Source organism: Balaenoptera physalus (genome assembly GCF_965194825.1).
Source record: "Balaenoptera physalus genome assembly, chromosome: 12".
Taxonomy (NCBI): domain Eukaryota; kingdom Metazoa; phylum Chordata; class Mammalia; order Artiodactyla; family Balaenopteridae; genus Balaenoptera; species Balaenoptera physalus.
Genome location: NC_138897.1, coordinates 74,021,147 through 74,046,259, shown reverse-complemented (window position 1 = coordinate 74,046,259; position 25,113 = coordinate 74,021,147). Strand labels below are relative to the sequence as shown.

General features: G+C 45.1%; 1 protein-coding gene across 2 annotated transcripts in view; it reads left to right on the top strand.

Moving 5' to 3' along the window:
- TTC28 (tetratricopeptide repeat domain 28) overlaps positions 1-25,113 on the top strand; it is a 582,221-nt gene that overhangs the window by 474,525 nt on the left and 82,583 nt on the right. For both annotated transcript variants that reach the window (XM_082416383.1, XM_082416382.1), the window contains exons 7-12: positions 1,488-2,829; positions 4,094-4,617; positions 8,198-8,307; positions 10,025-10,154; positions 12,285-12,503; positions 14,510-14,687. In XM_082416383.1, the coding sequence (XP_082272509.1) occupies positions 1,488-2,829; positions 4,094-4,617; positions 8,198-8,307; positions 10,025-10,154; positions 12,285-12,503; positions 14,510-14,687 (2,503 nt within the window). The remainder of the gene's footprint in view (positions 1-1,487; positions 2,830-4,093; positions 4,618-8,197; positions 8,308-10,024; positions 10,155-12,284; positions 12,504-14,509; positions 14,688-25,113) is intronic.

Sequence of the window (25,113 nt, the reverse complement as noted above, 5' to 3'; positions counted from 1 at the left end):
CTAGTTTCAGTTCAGACATTTTAGCAACCCACCTTGGTGTTTTTGAGTTCTTATACTTCTGCAGGTTTTGGTCACCAGTGCAAATTTCACGTGTTGATGCACAGAAAAGCATGTTCAAAACCAAGGGCAAAGAGAAACCTGTTTGCATACTAGATCCCTCCGCCTTTTCTGTGCCTCCCCATCCCAGCCCCAACTGAAATGAACCGGGCTGTCCTTAAAGGCGCTTCCCAAGTTACTTTTATTATATCCCTCTTTTGGAACTACTTTATATTTATGATATTTATGACATATCTCATTTTGAACTGCTTGTAAAAACAACAGCTTAGCTTAGCAGCTATAGCATAGTTTATGAGGGCTGTCTGAAGTGCTGTTATTGTTGACTGTAAAAGCTAGATAGCAGAATTACAAGAAATTCTGGAACAAAAATCATTCAAATCCTCTCACCTAACAAGGCAACTGTTTTTATTTTTGCATAATACCCTCGAGGTCTTGTCCATTTGCACACATTCATTTTCCTAGTCATTGTCAGGGAGCGTGCAGCATTGTTTTCTGCTTTTTCCACTTAACATTATTGCAAGAACTCTTTTTTCCCCATTTTTCTGCATAGACTTCATAATTATCTTTTTAATGACTGCATAATCCCCTATTGAGTTGATATACCAAAATGTACTTACATAATCCCCAAGTGTTTGCCATTGAAGATGTTTCTGATTTTCCACTAATCTGTAATGGTGCAGTGAAGATTGTTATGCATACAGCTTTTGCATTTGTCGTATGATTGCCTTAGAAGACATTCCCCTGAGCAGGGTTGCAGGGTCTGAGCAGCACCGTTGTGTGGTTCTTGCCATGCTGCTCCTCCAAAGGCTGTTCCCATTTGTGTCCAGCAGTTGATGTGTTTACCAGCTTCAGGGCCACCTCATCAGTATAGGGTATTGTTTAAATTTTTTGTTTGCTAATTTAGTAGAAGTAAAATGGTACTTCAGGGTTGCTTTATTTTGCATTTCTTTGATTATTAAAAGAAATTAACATTTTCCCCTGTGGTTACTCTTTGTATTTCCTTGGATGTGAGTTGTCTGCTCACTTTTACTATTTTTGCCTATTTCAGTAAATTGGGGTCTTGATTTTTTAAAAAAATGAAACAAGTGAAATCTTTATACATGATAGCTATTGAATTTTTTTTGTATAATTCATATATTTTCCAGTATTGTGTTTGCCTTTTAATTTTAGATATATATTTATAGTATAAAACTTATTATTTTTTTTAACCAAATCTGTCAGTTCTGTTTTTTTTTTCCTGTTGCTTTGAAGCTTAGAAAGTTATCCCCCCTCTGGAGAGCTGATAAATATTTAATTCTACCTTCTGTTATTTTAAATTCTTTAATTCATCTGGATTGTATTTGAGTATAAATCAAGTTGCAAATTACATTTTTTCTAAATTGCTAATCAGTCATTTCAACCCTTTTCTATTGTTCTATTCTCTTTCTCAGGAATCATACACCAGATGAAAGGTGATTATGATACTGCACTGAAACTCCACAAGACCCACCTGTGCATCGCCCAGGAGCTGAGTGATTACGCCGCCCAGGGCCGTGCCTACGGGAATATGGGCAATGCCTACAATGCTCTGGGCATGTACGACCAGGCTGTCAAGTACCACCGGCAGGAGCTGCAGATCTCCATGGAAGTGAATGACCGTGCCTCGCAGGCATCCACACATGGGAACCTTGCTGTGGCCTACCAGGCCCTGGGTGCCCACGACCGGGCCCTGCAGCACTATCAGAACCACCTGAACATTGCTCGGGAGCTGCGTGACATCCAGAGCGAGGCCCGGGCCCTCAGCAACCTGGGCAACTTCCACTGCTCTCGAGGAGAGTACGTCCAGGCCGCCCCCTATTACGAACAGTACCTCCGGCTTGCTCCCGAGCTTCAAGACATGGAAGGAGAAGGGAAGGTCTGCCACAATCTTGGCTATGCCCATTACTGCCTTGGAAATTACCAGGAGGCGGTGAAGTACTATGAGCAGGATCTGGCCCTGGCCAAAGACCTTCATGACAAATTGAGCCAAGCAAAAGCCTACTGCAACTTGGGCTTAGCATTCAAGGCTCTGCTGAATTTTAACAAAGCCGAAGAGTGTCAGAAGTACCTACTGTCCCTAGCCCAGTCCCTGAATAATTCCCAGGCTAAATTTCGAGCCCTGGGGAACCTGGGCGATATATTCATCTGTAAAAAAGATATCAGTGGTGCAATAAAATTCTATGAGCAGCAGCTGGGCTTGGCTCACCATGTAAAGGACAGAAGACTGGAGGCCAGTGCATATGCAGCCCTGGGCACTGCATACCGAATGATCCAGAAACACGACAAGGCCTTGGGTTATCACACGCAGGAACTGGAGGTATATCAGGAGCTGAGCGACTTGCCGGGAGAGTGCAGAGCTCATGGGCACCTGGCAGCCGTCTACATGGCCCTTGGGAAATACACGATGGCATTCAAGTGTTATGAAGAGCAGCTAGATCTAGGGCAGAAGCTGAAAGATCCGAGTCTAGAAGCTCAGGTCTATGGCAACATGGGCATCACAAAGATGAACATGAATGTGATGGAAGAAGCCATCGGCTACTTCGAGCAGCAGCTGGCCATGCTGCAGCAGCTGAGTGGAAACGAGTCTGTGCTCGACAGGGGCCGGGCCTATGGCAACCTGGGGGATTGCTACGAGGCCCTGGGTGACTATGAGGAAGCTATAAAGTACTATGAACAATATTTATCTGTTGCCCAGAGTCTAAATCGCATGCAAGACCAAGCCAAGGCTTACCGAGGCCTGGGAAATGGACACAGGTAAAAATGACAGAGGACAAATGTGGTTGATAAACCTGCACAAAGAGCAGTTGTGAAAGTAATGACCACTTAATGTCTGCATGGCAGCTTACTGACTACAAATCATTTCCATGCATACCTCATTTTGTTCCTCCAATAATTCTGTGAAATTAGCAGGGTATATTTTTACCCTTATATAGGAAGAAACTAAGGCCCAGAGTTTATGTCCAAGATTACACAGCTTAAAAGGGACAGCTGAGAGTTAAACCCAGGGCTCTCTGACTCCAAATGCACTACCTTTTTGACTACATCATAATGAGCAGAATAAAAGAGATAATAGGAATGGGAAAGATGAATGAATCGATCTAACTTATATTTTCTGAATGCCCCTCACATTATATGGATGTGTTCATTAATATAACACCTATATCCACCAATTACTTGGACCCCATTTTGTTGCTTTTAGGGAAAGCCACCTCATAATAGTGGGAGTGAATAAACGTATACTGTCATGCTAGCCACCTTGCATAGATATCTTGCTTAATATTTACAGCAATCCTGTATTAGTCTACATTTATTATCATCTGCTATGGGATGTGGGATTTATTAGCATCCAGAAACTGAAGCTCAGGAAAAGGAATTCGTGTATCCTACACAACTGGTTTTGTCTGCCGCCAGAATCCATGCTCTCTCACTCTTATCTTGTCGTCTCTTAGCAGCACAAAAAGATACACTGTTGGCCAAGGTGGTGCTTTCCTTCTGAACGTGGGCAACCCAAGAAGGTGTCTGTGTCTGCAGAATATACGGCCTCTCCAGATAGGCAGGGGATTAGGGCTCCTGGAGTGGAGGAAGGGCAAGGGTCAGACTAAATCATCACCCACAGAGTGCTCTGAGAAGCTAAGGGTGAAAGATTTATAGCCATTGTAAAGTGATTTCAAAAACATAGTCTAAGCAGTAGTGGAAATTGGGAGGCCCAAAGAACCAAACAGTTCACTTGCTATCATTGTGCCTATTAATTTATTTTATGTTTCCTCTGGGGTATATATCCCATTGAATCTCAAGCTCTTGGGAAGGTCACTAAGGGATGACTTTTGAATTGCTTTCCAGATTATGAAATTCCCCTGCATCTCACTCTAAGGGCACATGATAGATTTTAGCTAGAAGAGGAGTTAAGAGCTTCTATAGTAAGTGACAGTGACAAATGCTTTTCATTTTCTCAGGGGCTTTAGCATGTCTGCACCTGCACAAAATAATATCATTGCTTTTCTGTCTACATCCCCCACAGGGCAATGGGGAGCTTGCAGCAAGCCCTTGTGTGCTTTGAAAAGAGGCTCGTGGTTGCCCATGAGCTCGGGGAGGCCTTTAATAAAGCCCAGGCCTATGGAGAGCTGGGAAGTCTGCACAGCCAATTAGGGAATTACGAACAAGCCATTTCCTGCCTTGAACGCCAGCTGAACATCGCTAGAGAGATGAAAGACCGAGCTCTGGAAAGTGATGCCGCCTGTGGCCTGGGGGGCGTTTACCAGCAGATGGGGGAATACGATACAGCCCTGCAGTACCATCAACTGGATCTGCAGATAGCAGAGGAAACCAACAACCCCACGTGCCAGGGCCGGGCCTATGGGAACCTGGGCCTGACCTACGAGTCCCTGGGCACCTTTGAGAGGGCCGTGGTCTATCAAGAACAGCACTTGAGCATCGCTGCACAGATGAACGACTTGGTGGCCAAGACGGTGTCTTATAGTAGCCTTGGAAGGACCCATCATGCTTTGCAGAACTATTCCCAGGCAGTCATGTACTTGCAGGAAGGTAAGTGAAAAGGTCTGTCACGGCTTCTCGGTCTACTCTGAGACTGAGCTCACAGTCTGCTCAGAAGGAAGTGTGCACGGTGTGAGTGGCCACCTCTGCTTGGAGTGAGGATCTCAGAGGCCACATCATCAGTTCAACTCCAAAACCATGGTGTCCCCCACTGGGCATTCCTTAGTAATACAAAGGCTTTCCACTGTCCAGGATGCATTACCCAGCTTGTCTCGCTCTGCTTGCCAGCTGTCCAAGGAGCTGACACCCTCCTTGCTTTTCAGAGTCCTCTACTGAGTGAAAAACACATTCTCCACAAGGTCAAGTTAGATCTAATATTGTACAAGTTAAGGGCCTGAATCAGAGGAAAAATGCACAGCTGTTCCGGGCCCATTGTCCCTTTAGAAAATAAGCTGTGCCATTTCAATGTGGCAGCCGGGGTCTAATCCAGAAGCACCTGTCTGAGGGTCGCTCAAGCCATCAGCCAGGTTTCCCAGTGCTGGTTACCCACGGTGCTGGGCTGGTGCCACAGTAGGCTTATTTCAGGCAGGCCCAGAAAGTGACTGCTTCCCTCCCTCACCTCTTTTTCACCCCCTCCCCCCACCCCCTCTCCTCTCTGGCAGGCTCCATGCAGTCACCTGCGCATAGTCAGGCCTTGGACGCTTCCTTCCTTGCCAAGCAGGAGCCCCACGGCAGTGTGTTTACCCTCCACCCCTTTGGAACCCTCCTTTGGAAAGCACTTCCTCTCACACGGGCACATGGCATCCTGTCATCCTGGGAGGGAAAAACAGCAGATACGGTGTTCTTGGCTCACTAGTAAAAGGAAATGGTTGCTGATTTCAAGCAAAAACTGTCATTTATAGTTTCCAAAAATTTTTGGCATATATAGTTTATCTAATTGGATTTCATTCTCATGGTAACCATGAGAGTTGTATCTTTTTATTCCCATTGGCAGCTAAGTGACCTGAGGCTCAGAGACTACAGTGGCTTGATCCTGACCATGCGGTCAGTCAGTGGTGGCATGGGGCTCAGCCCAGGTTTCCTGACCTCAGGAACCACACAAGACCTTGTATGCAGTTCTTTCAACCTCCCAAGAACAGAGCAGGGCTGGGGCCGTCATGTCCACGATTACTTCTGATCCCCAGCTGGAAGCCGGGAGAGAGAGAAGCAGCACATGAGGTGGAGAATGGGCCAGGGGCTGATGGTCGCTGTGGTCCTCTGCACAGACCAGGCTTGCTCTGGCCTGCAGGCTGAGAGGTGACTGAGAGGCTAGAAGCCACTTCCCAGACATGATTTGGCTCCCACTCAGTGGGAGCTCTGCCTCAATGCATTAAATATGAGAGGTGGCTTTTGGTTTCCTGAAACTAGACTGGTAAAATTCTAACAGACTGGGGGCGATTTTCAATTGAATATGTGAAAACTATTAAATTCAGACCCAGCGTATGACAACCTTTCAACTGTGTTCTTTGGTACTTCCTGAAATATTACTTCCATGAAGCAGCTGCTTTGCCTGAGATATTGTAACATAATTCTATATTTATGGAAAACTCTGTTTATTTTTATTGTTGTAATTTTAAGTCTTGCAGAGATCTAAATTCTTATCGCGCCATCTCCACAGTGTCTTTTTCGTGGATGTGCTCTACGAGAGAGCCTGGTGTACCTCGTGGACCTGACCAGATGCCTCTTCGCATGAGTTGTTCCAGGTGCAGGACACCTGGAAAGCCCTTTCTGAGTGCTCTGAGTTGGGTCTGCAGCCTCTTGAAGCGAGGGGACAGTTCAGTTGGAAACCACTTCAGTACTCTATCTCCCTCCTGGCTTTGAGACAGGGCTGTGGACTAGCATGCCCCTGCCCACATGCAATAGAATCTCACAGGCAGGCCTGGTCAGAGCCTTTGCAACAAGCTCTCCACGTGATTTGTGTGGTTACCCGTGATTAAAACCACTGGTCTCATCCAGCTTTTTTTCTTTTTGCAAATGAAGAAAGGGAGGCTGGAGTAATTTAGTGACTTACCTGGAGTTATGTAACTAGTTTCTGGCAAACTAGGCTCCAGGAGGGCTGGATGGGTGGGTCAGATTCCTAAGAGGCAGAAGCAGGTAGAAACTGGAGAAGGACAGATACCATGTCTGTCCAGTGGGCTTTTAGCTCTTCATTGTTGAACTTCTGACTGTGGACCAGGGAGTGTCCTACATGCTGGGGATCCAGCAGGGAGCAAAGTCAAGTCCCTCCTTGCACAGAACATACCTTCTGGAGGAGCTGCCTCAATGACTTTTACTTCCAACTCAGAGGCCCAGGCCTAGCAGGGAGAGCTATATTGCTGAATGAATATGGTTAGCTTGTTGAAAGTTAAAACAACCGGTCTCCTCCTGGTTTTCACCCAAGAACCATTTCTTTTATTTCTGTTCCTACTCTATGAAGTATTTTAAAATGTGAATAATTTGCAAATACATATTGTTTTTGTTACCCCATGACATGATTTAAATTTAAAATGCTGTTTCTAAGTTTTCTGAGTTACGTGCATTTTGAGATGCATGCTATTTTATGAGTTTGAACCCGAGTGTCACTTTTATTAGCCTCTCAACTGACTCAGTTCCTTTTCGAAAGTCTGAGATTGTGTGGGCCCAGCATGCTCAGAGGCAGGCTCCCATTCACCCTGAATTAGATTAGAAAGAAGAAGTCCTTCCTTTGTGTGTGCAGTTGTAGTGTGGGAGCCTTCCTGCTGTCTCGGCACAAGCTAACTCCTATGTACAGAGAGCAGGATAATGAGGGCAAAGTGTTGCTGAGAACTACTTAGTGGCCAATACAATAAATGGTTGCCTTCAGATTTGACTCCCACAAAGCCCTGGAGGTTGCTGGTGTCCTGAAATCCAGAAGCTTGCTGTTGGTAAGTGACCCAAACTGCAGGTGCCTATCTGAAGGCCATTAGAATGAGAACAATCTCATTTAAAGCTTTCAACTCATAATAGCTCTTGTTCTGAAACCCCGCTGAGGCACATCAAAGTCTCAGCCATAAAGGAAAGGCAGATTGGATGCGAAATGCCTCAGTGGCATCAGTAACAGAAGGCAGGGTCAGGCGGTGTGAGCATTCTGCTTCCAGGAGGACATCTGATGTGTCTCTCGTCAACACTGATTGGATGCTGTACACATGGGATAGGAAAGAGTATTAGCTGGGCTTCTGTACTTGACTATGGAACTTTCAAGAAAGACTTTTGCCAGCCAGAGAATTGGGTTAGGTAAACTTATAGGCCAGGAGTTTTCATTTGCAAAGCTAGGGATTTCACAGCTGGGAGGGCTGCCAGTTAGGTTCCATTTGTTTCAGTGTTTCTGCCTGCCCTGCAAACCTGTCTCCTGCTGATAGCCATCACCTGAGCTCTTGCTGGGGCAACTTGGAGTGACCTGGAAAGGTCACTACCAGCACAGAATTTGAAAAGAATGCTTACTCTGCCTTGGCTGATTCTGCTCTTGTCCTGCATTTTAACTCGCTGTGTTGCTAACACTCTTTATATACACCTGAGGCAGAGTTACCCTCCAGAACTCCTTGGCAGGCTGGAATTGTCTTTTATGTGTCCTCAAAATTTCTCTATCTGAATTCAGGTTTAAGGTTAGCAGAGCAGCTGGGCCGAAGAGAAGATGAAGCCAAAATTCGCCATGGTCTTGGCCTCTCCCTTTGGGCGAGTGGGAACCTGGAGGAAGCCCAACATCAGGTGAGCAGGAGAACCCTGTCCCGAGTGGATTTTGTTTCCAGAAGCATGGAAGACCTTGGGATTACTATCCTAGTAGTGATGACATTTGCCAGAAGGTGTTGACCTGTGCTCTTGGGTTTGACATACAAGATTTCCAGCCTGTGTTAGCCCAGAAGTGTTGAACCATAGTAAAGACTCTTACTCACTTGTATGATAGATTTCTCAATAATTTCTTTGGAATTCTTGTATTATGTGCTACTGTTCCTCATTAAACCTTAATATGAAATTATATACATTTTATGACAGAAGTAAGTAATCCAAGAATTCATAATTATTGGATTTACTGTCTTTGTAGGTTTCTAGTTATATCACTAGATGCTTCTCTTCCCTCTTCCTCTCCCTCCCTCCCTCTCTCTCTCTCTCACACACACACACACACACACACACACACACACACACACACACACACACACTTCATGTTTCTGCATACACACAAATAGTTGAAGAGAAGCCTGCTCTGTGCTGGCTCTGCAAATTAGAAAGATCCCTGGAATTACGGGTTCCTCTGTCAGGTTGGAGGAATTGTGAGATGGCATCTAAAATTACACACTCAACTGCTTAGGCAGCACTTGCTGTGGAGGGCACTGCGCTAGCAAAGGGGGCCAAGGATTGATGAACCCAGGCTCCTGTCGTAGGTGCTCACAGGGAGTGAGGACATGATATGCTTGAGCTTGTGCCATAGCATCCTGGGATGTTAGGACGTTTTACAGTTTAAAGAATCAATTCTCTAGTTTTCTGGTTTCAAAATTAAAGTTTGTATTGATATAGTGATTTATAGTTTTCAGAGTACTTTCACTGACTGGATTTATTCCTAAATAACCCTGTGAGGTAAAGTGATAACCATCCCTTTACAGAGAAAAAAACTGAGGTTCCGAATCTTACCAAAAGTCACCCAGCAAATTAGTGGCAGGGTTGGGAATACATTCCTCTCTCCTAGTCTAAGTCCCTTAGTCTTAGAATTCTATTCTTTAAATTTGCATGAATTTAAAATTTGATACTGTTTCCACATATAAATATCAGAGAAATGCCTTGTCCCATTGGCCTTGTGGTCCACTTAGAGCAGCAGGACAGTGTCTCCTTAGGAGTGTCGTGTGTCTGGTCCCAGGGTGTCCCTGTGAGTGGACGTGGCTCCCTGGAGCACTGCTGTGCAGAGCAGCATCTGGTTCAGCTGAACTGCCTGCAAGAAGCCCTCCTCCTCCTCCTGAGAGCGCGGCTGCCGTCAGGGTTTCCCCCCAGCCTCAGGCGTCTCCAGCCTGGCTCCCCCTCACCTGCTCCAGTTCCAGCCCTTCCGCACTGTGAGGCGTTGGAGTGGTGCATTACAGTTGCTTGATGACAAGAGGAGAGGCTTTTCGTTTGTTTTAATCAAAATCAGCACTTGATTGCGTTCATAGCTGATTTTTTTCCACAAGTTTCAGACTATGAGTCCATAACCCCTGTCCTTTAGATCCCCTTGTCTGTCAAAAACTGATGACACAAACTATAATTTACTGAGTAGGATCTAATTGATGCCTTTTCAGGTCCACAAAGACCTACCTGGAAATAAAGATTCATCCTTTCAAACCTTTTAAAACAATTTTTCTGTTGTGTACCAAGATGTGAGCAAAAATTGTCTCTAGTCGGTGAACGGCTAGACAGTGGTTTCTGGAAAACAGATAACGTTCTTTTCCCCTCCTTGCAGCTCTATAGAGCATCAGCCTTGTTTGAAACGATCCGACACGAGGTGCAGCTGAGCACGGACTACAAGCTCTCCCTCTTTGACCTGCAGACATCCTCCTACCAGGCCTTGCAGCGAGTGCTCGTCAGCCTCGGTGAGAGCAGCGGGGGTTCCCACCTTGTGTGCGTGCACCCCTGTGTCTGAGTCGTTTAGTGAGTGCTGTGATGAAATATGATTTGTTGTCACAGCAGACTGAAGCCACAACCACAACGCAGCAATTGAACATTCGTTCATTCAAGCAACGAATATTTGTATGTGCCGTGTGCCAGTCAAGAAGTGCCGATTCCTGACCTCTAGAAGCTCTTAGCCTATCAGGAGACAGAAGTCAGGAGCCCAGGAGGGTGTGACTGGCAGTAGAGTAAAAGGGACTCGTGTGCTGTGGGAACAAAGTGGCTTGGCAGGCAGACCCAGGAGTCAGAGAAGGTGTCCTGGAGACAGGGATGCTTGAAGCAGGTGCTCCCACCAGGTTCCCTCTGCCCATTAGTACCTGGGGGCAGGTACCTGAGAAGACACTGGTCTCTACCCTATTTTACTGCCACACATCTTTTAATGTTGCTGTCTAATAAATGTTTGTACTGTCTGCCCCTAAGGCTGTGACATAGTCAGTGACAACGCTCCCAGGCCTGTGGGCTGCATTGCCCTGGGCCAGCATCTACCTTCCCTTACCTGGGCCTTAGCTGTTTCAGCCACCCTATTCCAGCCACCCCGTCCTCTGCCTCTCCTCAGGCCTGTCCATCTCTGCAGACCATTTTCTCCAACCCAGAACTTGGGTTAAGGAGGTATTCATTGGAATTAACAATGTCTTTGAAGTTGGATGTTGAGGCCTTATCAATAACCTGCCCTTTGCTTTATGGGTATGAATACTCAAACTTCCCCTTGAAAAATGTATCTATTAACTGTGCTCATTGCCTGCAATTACAGTTTATTATCTACTATAATCACAGTGTTAAGGCTGTCTAGCACTTTGGGGCCAGTTTTCCAATGTGTACAGAAATCGTCCCTGCTGTTCCAGTTAATAACTTAATAGGGTAAAAGAAGACATTTGCATACACACATATAAATCCCTGCTTTCTACTGATACTCAGACTGTCGGAAGCAAGGCATCCTTGAAGTGCTGTGGAGCCGCGGCATCTGGTCTCCTGCCTCTACCTGCTCTCTCTTTGGACCTTAGTTCTAGCAACTCTTCCATTTGTATATTTATGATGCAAGCAGATCCTTTGCATTGTGTTCCTTCTAATAATCCTAACTTGAAAGGATGTTGCTTTATCTTTTGTGCTCTCATATTTGAGCATTAGCTTTTAAACTAGATTACAGACTAGTTTCTTAGATGAAGTGGGATTAGAGGTTGGATTGAAAGACTAAGGAAAAGCTTGAAAGAGAGAAGCAATTTCAAAGAATTAGAGACCTCAGAGATTTGAACCCTTTGCCCATGGGAATGAGAAGAGATGAGAAGCAAGTGTGTGGGAGCCCAGAATGGAATGAGGTATCAGCTCTAGTGATTATAATGTCACTTATTATATATACTGTGCTTTGAATAATGCCTACCAGCCACCTCCACATATAGGGCCTCGTTTAGTCTTTGAGATAGGCAGGACAGCTATCAGGATTCCCTGTTTTCAGTGAACAGGGGAAAGGCACACAGAGCAGATGGACCAGCATGTGTGAGGGCACAGAGGTATAATTTGGTGGGAAATGTGGAAACAGGGCTGGGCAATGTGATGCACAGAGGGGCTGCATCGAGGAGAAGTAGAAAGATGGTCAAGAGCCATGTCTTAGAGGGCTCATCTGCCAAGGCCAAATCAGAATCCAAGCTGAGCAGGGAAGTGAGAGGGTAACCAGAGTGCAGAACATCAGGTCCAAAGAGCCAAGTGAATGGGATCAGAAGCCAGGAGGCCGGGGAGTAACTCAGGATGTGGAGGGAGAGTGGGCAGGGCTGAGGATGGATGCTCTGAACAGTCAGCTTTCCTGTGGTGTGGCTGCCAGACAGGGAAGCCTGGTGGCTTACGGTGGTGTGGAATCTGAAAATGTGGGGTTTGAGTAGAGTGGTCATTGCACCCGTCATCTGAGGCAGGGGGTTGAATTTGAAACAGTCTCACTGAGAGTCTGCCACACGTTGGCGTGGAGAGGCAGTGGGGTTTCTGCCTGCCCGGGGTCTCTGTACCTGATGGCCCTCTCTGATAAGCATACTCCCCGTGGACTCCCAGCCTATCCCTTTGTCTCCTAGGCCATCATGATGAAGCCCTGGCCGTGGCAGAAAGAGGACGGACAAGGGCGTTTGCAGATCTCCTGGTAGAACGGCAGACAGGACAGCAGGACTCCGACCCCTACTCCCCAGTCACTATTGATCAGATCTTAGAGATGGTTAATGGCCAGAGGGGACTAGTGCTTTACTATTCCCTGGCTGCGGGCTACCTGTACAGCTGGCTGCTTGCTCCTGGGGCAGGTAAGTCTCTTTCTGTGGGAACAGGGCAATTAAGACACTAGGTTGTGAAAGTCTAATGAATAGAGGTGGGAGAGGTGCATTACCATAGATCAGATCAAGGAGCTAATGTCGGCTTTCAGCAAATCTTCCGCCACTCAGCAAATCTTCCGCCACTCGGCTTTCAGCAAATCTTCCGCCACGGTGGGTAGTCCGTAGTGGGGCATTCAATTAATAAGACAGCCCAGCTTTCTCATTCCCCCAAGAAATCACGGCTCCTCGCTGGTGAATGTGGAAGCATTTATCAAGGAAGACGAAGAGCAGGAGGATTAATTTCACCAGCAGCCCTGTTTTTAAGCAGCTGTTGTTCATTAGCTAATAAAGTAATAAGTCCGAATGAGTTCTTTCTAGATATGATTTAATAATTGTGACCCTTTGTCATGGTACAGTTAAAGAGACTAAAATGATAATGGCAACTCTATCACAGTATATAAATGAAGTCTTATGCTTGAAATTTCTGAGTTTAGCAAAACCCATTTTTAACCAGTTCATTTGTAAATCTATTTCAGAAGTAAAAATCCCCTTTGATTAAATCAGGATTAAATGTTCAGGCTTTAACAGTTTCACTAAATACAGAACCACTAATTAGCTGTTAGGGCCATATTTTTTGCATAACAAAATGCTGATGGTTTTACCACGTTGGAGACACACCAGATCCAATTAGAGTTTATTGACTGGGGAAGTGGATCTTATAATTGGGAATCTTGAAGAATGGGCTTCTTGAATATCTGTAAGCCAATTTCAAAAAGTTCAACTGCCAAGGAGAACTGACAAGATTTTCTTGATTACGTTTCTGTCCCTTTGATTTAAAAAGGAAATGATGGCTGGATGACAGCTCTGAGATGCTTCCTGGGTTCTGATTACATTCTGAGAATGCCTGTACTATGCTTCAGCCTCACTTTTTATAATTTTACCCTTAATTCCATGTTTTTTATGGGCTTTCCATAAAGAACATTCTTGCCTCTGACCTTTTTATGCTGAAGATTTTAAGTTGTGGTGTTCATGGTGACTTGGTGAGCGTCGTGCACAGTGGGATGAATCCCTGTGTATCCCAGCCCCCGGAGGGCCCTGATGCTCAGGAGGACACAGCTGATGATGGAGGCATTGAGCTCATTCTCTCGGTGGTTGTTATGTTTTGGGAACATAATTTGACAGGTGGTATATCCAAATCCCTGTAACAATGAGCCATGTATAATGAGGTTCCTATTGTTTCTCTTTCCATTTCTCTTTGCTCTTAATGAGACTCTGAAGCTTTCACCAGGGCTTTAATCCAATCAGAGAGGACCAGCATTTTCCAGGGCTGACACACCTCATCACCATTTGAGAATATGTCCTGTGTTTATTGCTAGAAAACTGCTGCGTATTGCCTCAGTTTCATACAGCCATCATTTTTTGCTCCTTTAATCCATTAATGACCATTGACTAGTTGGTCTTATTTAAAGATGGTTTAAAATGTTTTTATCTGGCCTTTACACTACATATTTATTTTGATTTGCTTTTGTGAAACGAAAGGTCTTTGAGTAACACAGTTTCCATTTGGCTAGCTATATTTTTTGTCAGGAGTTCAGTTTCTGGGGAGAATACACCTTGGCATGCTCATGCACTATTCCTGAAAGGAAACTTTCCCTGTTTGGTGCTTCTGAGAAGCATCTGTTTTGAAATATGTGCACTGATGTGAACTAATCATCATTCCAGGAGCTTCTGAATATATATCGTCAAAATCAAAAGCCGTGTCTTGAATTCCCTGTTTCCAAGCACCAAACCTTCTGGTGAAAGCTGTAAAAAGCGTACTGACCAGACTTCTGAAAGCCCTCTTGACACCTCGGATTTCAGGATTTCTTCACATGGTTTGGAGGACAGCATGCTTGTCAAAGAGGTCACATAGCATCGACCTTGCTGCCCACTGTCCTCCGCCTTCCCTTCCCCCACCCCAATCGTGTATAATGTTGGCTGTGCCTGTCTTGTTTCAGGGATTCTGAAGTTTCACGAACACTACCTGGGAGACAACACGGTGGAAAACTCCAGTGACTTCCAGGCTGGCAGCAGCGCAGCCCTTCCGACAGCCACCAGCTCGGCCCTAGAGCAGCACATCGCCAGCGTCCGGGAGGCCCTGGGTGTGGAGTCTTATTACTCAAGGCAAGTAGTGCGGTGCTCCCAATCCCACCTTCAGATATGATCTCAGGGGTTTTCGTTTGTTTTCTCTTTTGTAAACGTCCTACTTGAGCTAATGGAAGAAATCTTCTGGAATTCACACATTGTGCTCAGTCTATTCACAGTTGCTGCAGCAGAAACAAATACGTGTCTCTGGAGTGCAAACCCCTTAGCAGGAAGTCTTTATTATTTTTGGTAATTTCCTTTCAGACAGGGAAGGGCCTTATCAGACATGCCCATTTTCTAAGATGGGTTTGTAGAATGTTTAAACATAAACACGACTTCGAATTTAACATATTAGCTAATTAAAATTGAGATGCTTTTTTGGTTATAAACAGATTCATGATGAGTTTGTTTGTACTATAGCTGAACGCCTGTTTGAGACTGTATTACCAGTGACAGGATCTGTTTGTTGAGGGGCTGAGGTGAAGGAAGTTGAACTCCCAATATCGAGGGTGGGGAGGAAAAGTGCTTTTTTGCAAATATTGTAAAAGTTATATACTCATGGAAATGTCTTATCGTGATTGGCTATTTTATATATAGAAAATAATTTCCACAAGGACCCTGCTTCTGGGAAAATGGAAAGAAGAGAGCCCCTTAGAGCTGGGTCATAGCCAGATTTCCCAGGCGTCTCAGTCCCCCATCCTGTGATTAACAAATGTTGAGAAGATCCGTGTCAGAAAATCTGCTGTGTGAACTGGTGTCAGGTCCCAAGGACATCTGCTTTTCTCTTGAATGATTTCTTTTGTAATCATGAAAATCCTAAGATATCGCTGTGATTTCTTTAGAGATGCTTAACTCAGACTCCCCGAGTGTGTGATAGTCATTGCCAGCAGCTGGATTGATCTTTGGGTGTTTATGAAGTCTGAGACAAGCTCTTAGATGAAAAGTAACCATTTGATAATGGAATGTCAAGGCCAGAAGGGGCTCTGGTGGTCATCTAGGCCAACTCCTTATTCGGCACTGAAATGGGACTTGCCGACAGCGAGTTAGTGTCAGAGCTGGAATCAAAACAATCTAGATCTCACCCAGACTCCCGGGCCGGTGCTTGTTCTGCTTTTAATTATCAAAATTAATATCATACTTGAGACAATAGCCAAAGCATGTAAGAATGTCATCTCTAGCTTCTGTTTTTATGAAGCATGAACAGGCGTCAGCCACATGCACACACTATTGTCCTATTTCTCCCACGGCTGCCGTGCGTCCTGGAGCATCCCTGTCCTTAACACTGGGTAATGGTGTGGTGATCACAGGGGCTTCACAGTGTGGGAACCCCACGAACTTGGAAAGTAAGGCTACTCCCTGAGATTTAATTATAAATGACCATAAAATAGGTTAGGCCAGGGGTACACAGAACTGCTTCAGCAGACAGAAAGGCGCTTAGGCTAGTCTGACTAATCTGTAACCTGATCAAAGGTATTGCATATCCAAAGCGAGTGTTAGAGGGGAGGGGATGGCCAGCAGTAGAAACACAAAAAAAGGGAGCAAAAGCAGGGCAGACTTTAGCAGTGCCCATTTCTGACACTGTGAAAAGGGGGAGAGAATCTTGGCTAAGGCACTCCAAGTCCCATTGGAAGGCTGTTCTTGTGGTGGACTTTGCTGTCATTATGCTCTCATCCTTCCTGCCTTCCCTCCCTTCTACAAATATTTGAGTGCCTGCTATGTGCTGTGTCTACTAGAGATGGCGGAAAGAGTGATGAATGAGGCAGGAATAGCTCCTGCTCTCAGGGAACTGAAAGAAAGTAGACACAGAGCATATACAGTCTTGTAATGAAAATCGTTGTAAGTATTTAAATGTAAACGCGGGGCGTAGTGAAAATGTATAAGCAGGGGTGGGGAAACCTATACTGGGAGCTGGGGAGGCTTCCTTGAGGAGGGGTTTTTTTTTTTTTTTTTTTTTTATGGCTGTGTTGGGTCCCCGCCCCTGCGCGAGGGCCCCCTCCAGTCGCGGCAAGCGGGGGCCACCCTCCACCGCGGCGCGCGGGCCCCCCACCACCGCGGCCTCCCCTGCTGCGGAGCACAGGCTCCAGACGCGCAGGCCCAGCAATTGTGGCTCACGGGCCCAGCCGCTCCGCGGCACGCGGGACCCTCCCAGACCAGGGCCCGAACCCGCGTCCCCTGCACCGGCAGGCAGACTCTCAACCACTGCGCCACCAGGGAAGCCCGAGGAGGGGTTTTTGAACTGAGCTCAGAAGGATGATGAGAAATAAACTAAATGAAGGCCACCCCAGGCAGGATGTGCAAGGTCTGCAGGAGGAGACCTCTCAGGCTGTCCCCCTCCCTTCCCTTGTTCAGGCCTCTGCTTTCTGGTTATCATTTGGTTTCTCATGACATATACTTGCAGATATAAATACCTAACAAACTGGCATTCTGGTTTGTACCACTCTGCGACCTTGGTTAATGAAAATGAGCTCCCAAGAGGCAAAGCCTCTTTGAGCACATTAACGACAGCAGGTTTTCAAGCTTGTAAGGCCACAGTCCAGAGCTTGAACTGAGATGAAATTGTGAAGGGACCCGGGTGTGCAACACCTGCCATCTGAAACCCTGCCCGTGTAGAGGTGCGCTTCTCCCTTACTGCGGTGTGGTGGCCACAGCCAGGGCATTGCAGTGCACACAAACCACTGAGAGGGCTCAGTCTGTGCAAAAACACAGATTTCTCTTGATCCCAATTTCCATGTACCTAGGTTAAAATTCATCATGAGAAGGAAGGGGGTTACCCTTTGACTCTTCCCAGCACCCCTCCTGTTGGACACCATGGTTTCACTCCAAACACTTGTGCCTCAGCATTTCTTTTATATGATACTGGAGGTTGACTAAGTTTGCTTCCTGGTGCCTTCTGAATTAAAAAAATGACTTTTGGGTTATAGTTCAGCTCTTCTTCAATGGCAGGGAGAGAGGAAGCGCTGTAACTTGCTCCTGTTCCCCACCTTAATCTTTTCCCCTCCACCTTGTGCAGAAAGCTCACAAGTCGGGATGAGTCCTCAGGGGTCTCTAGGATGTTGGGTGGCTTGATGCTCAGGATGAATTTGGGGGGCTGCCCTCGGTAGCTTCGATCCCTAGTTTGAAAGGCAGAAGTGAGGTCTTTCCTGTTGCTTTGGACTAGTCTTATTAAAATTGTTTCATCTTTTGTGAACTTAAACTCAAGTTCTTGATTATGATATTAAAACTGAATACTTTAGTGGCATGGTTTGAATTCACTAAAGTGGAGTTTTTTGTGAGACTGGTTTCTGCCTCAGTTTCAAGAAAACATTTCAATGACAGCTAAATTATTTTTCATCTATAAAATTAGTAAATATTTTTAAAGTGTGGATGCATTGAACAGTCTCATACTCTAGGGATATAAATTGGTTTAGCCTTTCTAAAAATAATTTGCCAATAGTATGAGAAATCTTAAAAATGGGCCCTTCAGCCCCAAAATTCTCATTTTAGAAATGGAGTAAAGATGTATACATAGGAATATTTATAATAGTTCTATATATTATAGAAAAAAACAACTGAAATATCCATAATTATTGAATGTCAAATTATTTTATATCAATATAATATTATTTATATCAATATAATATTATGTTGCAATTAAAATCATGTTTACAGAGAATTTTTAAGCACATAGTCAAATATTTGTGACAAAATAGTAAGTGAAAAAATAAGATTAGAATTATTGTATATAGTATAATTCAAATTTTGTAATATATACAAAATACTGATATGAAAAGTAAGAAAAAGTCCTTGGAAGGAAATAGCCCATAGTGTTAGGGGTAATTACAGGTGGATGATGGAATTATAGATGCTTGGTATTTTATTCTTTGTACTTGTCCTTATTTTCAGTTTTTTAACAATGAACATATATTATTTTTAAAGTCAGAAATAGATAGCCATGTATAAACAATTCTGCAATTCAAAGAGGAAAAAAGAAACCTTTCTGTAATTTCAATTTACAGAGAATAAAATCCAAGTTTTGGAGCCTGACACCACGATCTAGTTGTAGGAGGGCGATCTGGGTTTCTTTTCTGTTCTTGCCTCTTCGTGAGCGCCATGCTCCAACCACCACACCCTCCTCTCTGTTCTCTAAATGTACCCTGTGACTCCCCCCTCCACTCTAGCTCAGGCATGTCTAACCTCTGGATCTGTAGCTGCAGCTGCCCACTAACCAAAGCTGTCTCGGTATCTTCCAGGCATCTCTAGTCTAATATATCTAAAGGCCAACTATTTCTCCCCCAAATCAGTCACTCTAATGCACCACATAAGCAGATCTTGAGTTCTCCTTAGACAGTTTGGACCATGTGTCTTTCTCAAATGCAAACCTCCTGCCCCTGGCTGTGGGGTGACACCACCCTCCATGGCCATACAGCATCTGGCCCCTTTGAACCTCTCCAGCCTGTTTCTAGGGGTTTTTGGGTCAAAGTTTTCCCTGAACCACTGCTGCTGCCTCCCCTCTGCCCTTCCTGCTGCCTCTCCCTCTCACGGCCTTCCAGTCCCCTTCGGTCAGAGTGACCTTTCATAGATGTATTGGAACTATGTTTCCTTTTTTTCCCACCCATCCCAGAGCTCCCCCATCACATTTTATCCCTTCAAACGTTCTGATGGTCTTCAGACTCCAGCTCACATTCCTCACACTGGCCTGTAAGCCCATGTGATCTGGCTTCTGTCTGCCCCTTGAATGACACCTCTAGTTCTTCAGTTTGGCATCTCCCTGTGGCCACCCCAGCCTCCATTCACTGCCTAGGGTAAATCAAGGCTTTCCCATGTTAAAGTTTTGCACATGCCCTTCCTTCTCTCTGTAAAGTTCTGCCCACTGCTCTTGGTATGGCTGGTTCCTTCTCATCCTTCAAGTTCCTACTTAAATGATAACTCCTCAAAAAGACCTTTCAGAAGCTTCACTGTCAGGTTTATTCACCTCTTCATACCCAGGCCCTCAGGCAGCCCTGCAACATAGTAGATGTTTATTAAAAGTTTGTGTGAACAACCAACTGATTCTGTGAATGAAGTACTTCTCCTTTCTCCCAGAACTGTCCTTCTACTTTTCCTGTACATAGTCTAATCTCCCTTCAGATTCCTGTTCAAATCTCACAGTGTTTCTATCAGGACCACCCAGTCCCTGTAAGTCTAAATCAGTCTTTGCTGTTCTCTGTGGTCGCTAACAATAGCAATTATTTCATTCTTCCTTGTTTCATAATCACCTGATTTGTGTGTCTTCCCAAGCAGATGGTGATGCCCTGGAGAGCAGGTGCAGTGTCCTCCTCTCTGAATTCTCACTGCCTAACACAGTGCCTGGCCCACAGTGAGACATCAGTGAATTTGAAATTTAGTCACCAGAAGGTGTGCTGTGAGAAGACTCTGTGCTTATGCTGGGCTGGCTCACTGATTCTCTTTTTCTTGTAGACGTAAAGTACGCAATGTGCCCCTAGAAATTGAGTCTCGGTGCCTGGGGGAACACCTTCATTCAATCACCCACAGTCTGGCCATGATATCCTTGTTATTCTGCAGACCATTTTTGCTGTCCTTAATGGCATCTTGCTGCTAAAAGGAAGTACAGTGCTACAAGGGACTTTCTGAAAATGGATTTAAAATAAAAGAACTGCTTTTATTAAGTGTTTAATAAGAACTTCCAGTCCCTTCTTCCCAGATCAAAAGAGCATAGATTGAAACCACCGTATAGAATACGCACCTCCCATAAGGGAGGTGTTATGAATTTCAAAGCACATCTTCAGCTTTTAATTCTGATATTTAGCCAGAGTCTTGCTGCTTCCTGGGCACCTGGGACAGCACAGTGGCACTTTGGGGAAGCTAAGCTGACTGGTTAGAACACTAACAGGGCTGTGTTCAGTGGTAGGTCTGGTCTGAAAGGTGTGCTTCCTTGGGGGTTCTAAATAAATTGCAATTGTAGACTGCCCTGATAATAGGGTAAATATTCCTTCATTGTAAATGAATATGAAACCTTGATAAATTATAGCTGTTAACGATTTTTTTTCTTTTGGTGCTTTTCTATATTGCTAAATTTTCTACAGTGAAAGTTATTTTTATAATCAAATGTATTTTCTTATTTCAAAACACGTATTAATTTAGATTGCACGAATTCGTAAATGCTGATGACTCCAGTTGGTTCTAGCCTGATAACACAGGGCAACTGTTAACAAGTCTGTCAAACCCAAGTGTTGGAGGAGATGTGGGTCCACAGGGTATATTATATGTGGCTGGGAAGAAAGTAAATTGGCATTTTGCATTGGAAGATGGTTTGGCATCACCTTCTGAGCTGCGTATTTGCATACCCTTTGACCCAGGTACACACCTTAGGTATAATATCCAAGAGAGGATCTTGTACATGAGCAAGAATTTTCAGAGCTTCACTGTAAACAGTAGCAAAGTCCTGGAAACCCCCACATGCCATCAGTGAGAGAATGGATGAGCAGTTAGTCCCCAAGTGGAATATTAGGCAGCAGACAAAAGAGATGAGCCATAGTGAACCCCAAAATGTGCCTAAATCTTAGAAGTGTAATGTTAAGTGAAAAAGTAGGTCCCCAAATACTACCTATAGGATGACATCCTTTTGATAGAGTTAAAACAACTAAAATAAAAATATACTTTTAGGAATATAGCTAGATGCAATAAAACTTGTGTGGAAAGGACAGGTAGGGAATGATGGCCATGGGATTTGGGATGGCACTTGCCTTAGTCTGGGAAGGGGAGGATGGGCTCTGGGGGAGGCAACAAATGATTAGATGTAAGTTATTCTCTGGTTTTTGTTTCGGCTGGTGGGTTTGTGAGTACTATTACATTATTAAAATTACTCAATAAATACATGAAAACAGGCTGTTCATGGATCAATGATGAACCAAAGATTATGATTAATTCAGTTCCAAAGAGATTTCCCGCCCCCCATCTCCACTAAAAGAGGAGAAAAAAAAACGGGGTTTTTTAAACAAATGAATTGCAAAAGCAAGATTGCAACTAGGACACATTTAGTCAATGTAAATGGATACTTGATAAACTGATTTAAATTATTTGTATCTGTTCTTTTAAGCAAGTACCCAAGCACTGGTCATTGCTACATCGTTGGCTTATTTTAAATTACAGTGGGCCTTTGAAAGTTTAAAACTATATTTATGGGACTTCCCTGGTGGCACAGTGGTTAAGAATCCGCCTGCCAATGCAGGGGACAAGGGTTTGAGCCCTGGTCCGGGAAAATCCCACATGCCGCGGAGCAACTAAGTCTGTGCGCCACAACTACTGAGCCTGCACTTTAGAGCCTACGAACCAGAACTACTGAAGCCCGCACACCCTAGAGCCCGTGCTCCGCAACAAGAGGAGCCACCGCAATGAGAAGCCTGTGCACCGCAACAAAGAGTAGCCCCCGCTCGCCGCAACTAGAGAAAGCTCAAGTGCAGCAACGAAGACCCAATGCAGTAAAAATAAATAAATTCATAAAAAAACCCCACTATATTCACAATATTTTCTAATTCTGGCAAATTGCTAATCAAGGCTGACCTCCCAATTAATCCAAACTAGTAAGGTTTTATTTTACAAATCAAATTTTTTTTTTTACCCCAAATTTCTTTTCAGAATTCTGTGGAATAAAAGTGGATATAATATTTTGGGGCATTTATTTTGTCCTTTAAAACAAAGAGTTTCCAATTGCATTCTAAATTAGGGCAGTGCCATTTTGAAAATATTTTATGAGCATGTAGTCAGTCTGTGCCAGAGCTGGTCCTGAGCCTGGAAATATATGCATGAATAATGGCAGGAATTCTTGGCCTTACAGTAGCTCACAGTGTGGAACATGCAACAGATGTGTAAATTATCAATCCACCATGTGCGAAATGCTATGGTAAAGGTCTAAAAAAGAAGGCCATGCCTCGATCTGCCTACTTGGGGGCAAGGCAGTAGTTCAAGAGGTTTCCTGGGAGGTGACATTTGAGCTGGGCCCTGAAGAGCGAGAGAAGCCATCACAGGCAGAGGCAGTTCCTCACCCAGCAAGGGCATGGAGGAGGGAAAGGGCCAAGGCCTTCAGGTGATGAGTGGTCGTTGCAAGAGGAGGGCCCCCATCTTTTGCTGCAGGAATTGTAGTCTCTGCATCACAGCCGCTCAGCTGCTGCCTCCAGAGGCCCACCTCTTTCTTGTAAGATACCAAGTCCAGCTCCCTTTCTGACAGGGTGGGTTTGCCTGGCTGAATCTCTTATGTCCTGTTTTCTTGTGACACGGCTCAGTTCCAAAGGGCAGGCCTTATCTCCGAGGTGACTCACTCAGGCTCAGCTGTATCTGTTTGAGGGGAAAAAAAAGATGATGCCAGGTTAGGGATTAGAGCACTTGAAGAGACACAGCTGCAGAAATGAGTGGAACTCTCTGTAGACTCTGGTCTTATGCCCCTGATTCCTGAATTTGGATTCCTTCCAAAGAGCTGAGTACAAAATGAGTACAGAAGGCTCTGGTAAGCTTCTTAGTGTAATTCAGCAGCTTAGCGAGAAGGATAAGTGTAGCGGGTCTTTCTGTATGACCTCTGAAATAGCCTAAGTTGAATCCCCTTTTGTATTTCTCATGCACTTTTTAAAAGCAGAGTTCTTGAAATTGCTAGATATGAGTTTTCCCATTATTCATGGGAGGGATAATCTGGTAAATGGTAGAATCAGCCTGAAGACAAAAAGCAGACAGTGGTGATACAGGGAAAACCGTTTGTGCCTGTCATTGAGCAAGTGTGGGGCCCCCGGGCCTGGAACTGTGAATGACCTGGGCTTCCCTGGGCCAGGGGCTGACACTTCGGCACCTGGGCCACAGGGCAGGGGCCACTCTGGTGGGTGTCATGGAGCCCTGGCAGGGGCACTGTTGGACACCAGACACTTCTTTTATGTCATGCCCCAGATCCTTTGTTCATGGTCCCAAAGCTTGGAACGACATTTCTGTTAGAACAAGGGCTGGGGGAGGAGGGGTGGGGTGAATCCACTGACCAATCCAGTCACTGCTTCCCCTCAGGTCCACATCAACCTTGGCTGGCTGTTGCCGTAACCAATTTTATAAAAATTCTTTGAACTAATCAAATCTCAATATCTCTGACTTTGTATATCCTGCCCTTTGCCCCAGTGAAATTCCCTGGCCTTTTCTTTCTGATTGATTCTGTGCAGCTTTATCTAACAATCAATATTTAAGACATTTAATATATAACTCTTGACTTATCTTGCTTTGGGAAAATAGCCTCAGTATAGCCACCACGTTCCTCTTTGAACTGGCTAAAATAGGTATTGTTTTCATCCCTTTGTACTTCTATCATTTGAGCACAGTGGTAAGGAGGCCCTGGAGAGGTGCCTTCCTTAAAGGAGCACATTTTACTGTGTCAGACCCACAACTCACACTGTGCTGGTGAGGTTTTCCTCTAGTAATGCCATGTAGCACCTCAAAATTTCAGAGACTTATACCGCAAACATGTATTCCTTGCTCTGGGTCTGCAGGTCAACTGGGGTGGTTCTGCTTTAGGCAGCCTGTTGGGCTTAGGTCCCTGTGTCTCATCTTTCTGTGACTGGTGGTGACCAGACAACACTCTTCTCAGAGCAGAAGTCAGGATCACAAGAGACCAAGCGAAACAATCAGGCACATTTAAAGTCCTGCTCACCGCTCACTCCTGTTCCATTGGCTAAAGCAAGTCACGTACCAAGCGGGACAGCAATGGGACGGGAGTCTCTCCCAAAGTGACTGTGCGCTGAACAGTAGCCCAGCCTCCCACTCCCACCGCCCCTGGAGATGGGGGAGAGACGGGGATGATGTTCGCTCAGGCTTCATGCTCCTGTTCCCTTCAGCATCTGATGTGGACCGCTTTCTGCTTCTCTCTCTCCCTTCTGAACACAACGCACACCCAGGTGTGCAAGTGCTCCTCCGTCGCCTCTGATGGCTTCTCATCTTCCTCTTGCTCTGAAACTGTGGGCATTTCCCCTCGCTCACACTTGGTTATTGGGCTTTCCCTTGGAAATGTAGTCTTCCTCACGGACACAGATGTGCATGCCTGGCCCAGTGTCTCACTTGATTTCTAGGCTTGACCTTCCCCCTGTATACAAGCAGGTCCCCTGGAAATCACCTCAGGCTCAGCATATCCAAAGGCATACCTTTTCTCAGGTAGCACCCCAATCTGCTTCACCTTTATTTCCAGTTTTTCCTATTTATTTTAAAGTCTCCATCTTTTCCCCCCAAATTCCTTAGTTTTGAGGCCTTTGAATCATGTGTCCTTAAATTTCCCTCTCCTTCATTGCTGTTTATGTCATCTGTCACTAGCTCTGATCTTACCCATTTGCTTCTAGAATCCCCCTTTCTTCTCTTCTGCTCTGGGCCAGGCTCTTATAAGAACATGTCCACGTTACCAGCCTGGCTCTCTGCCTCCTGCCTCCTGCCTCCTGCCACCTGCCTCCTGCCTCCTGCCACCTGCCTCCTGCCTCCTGCCTCCTGC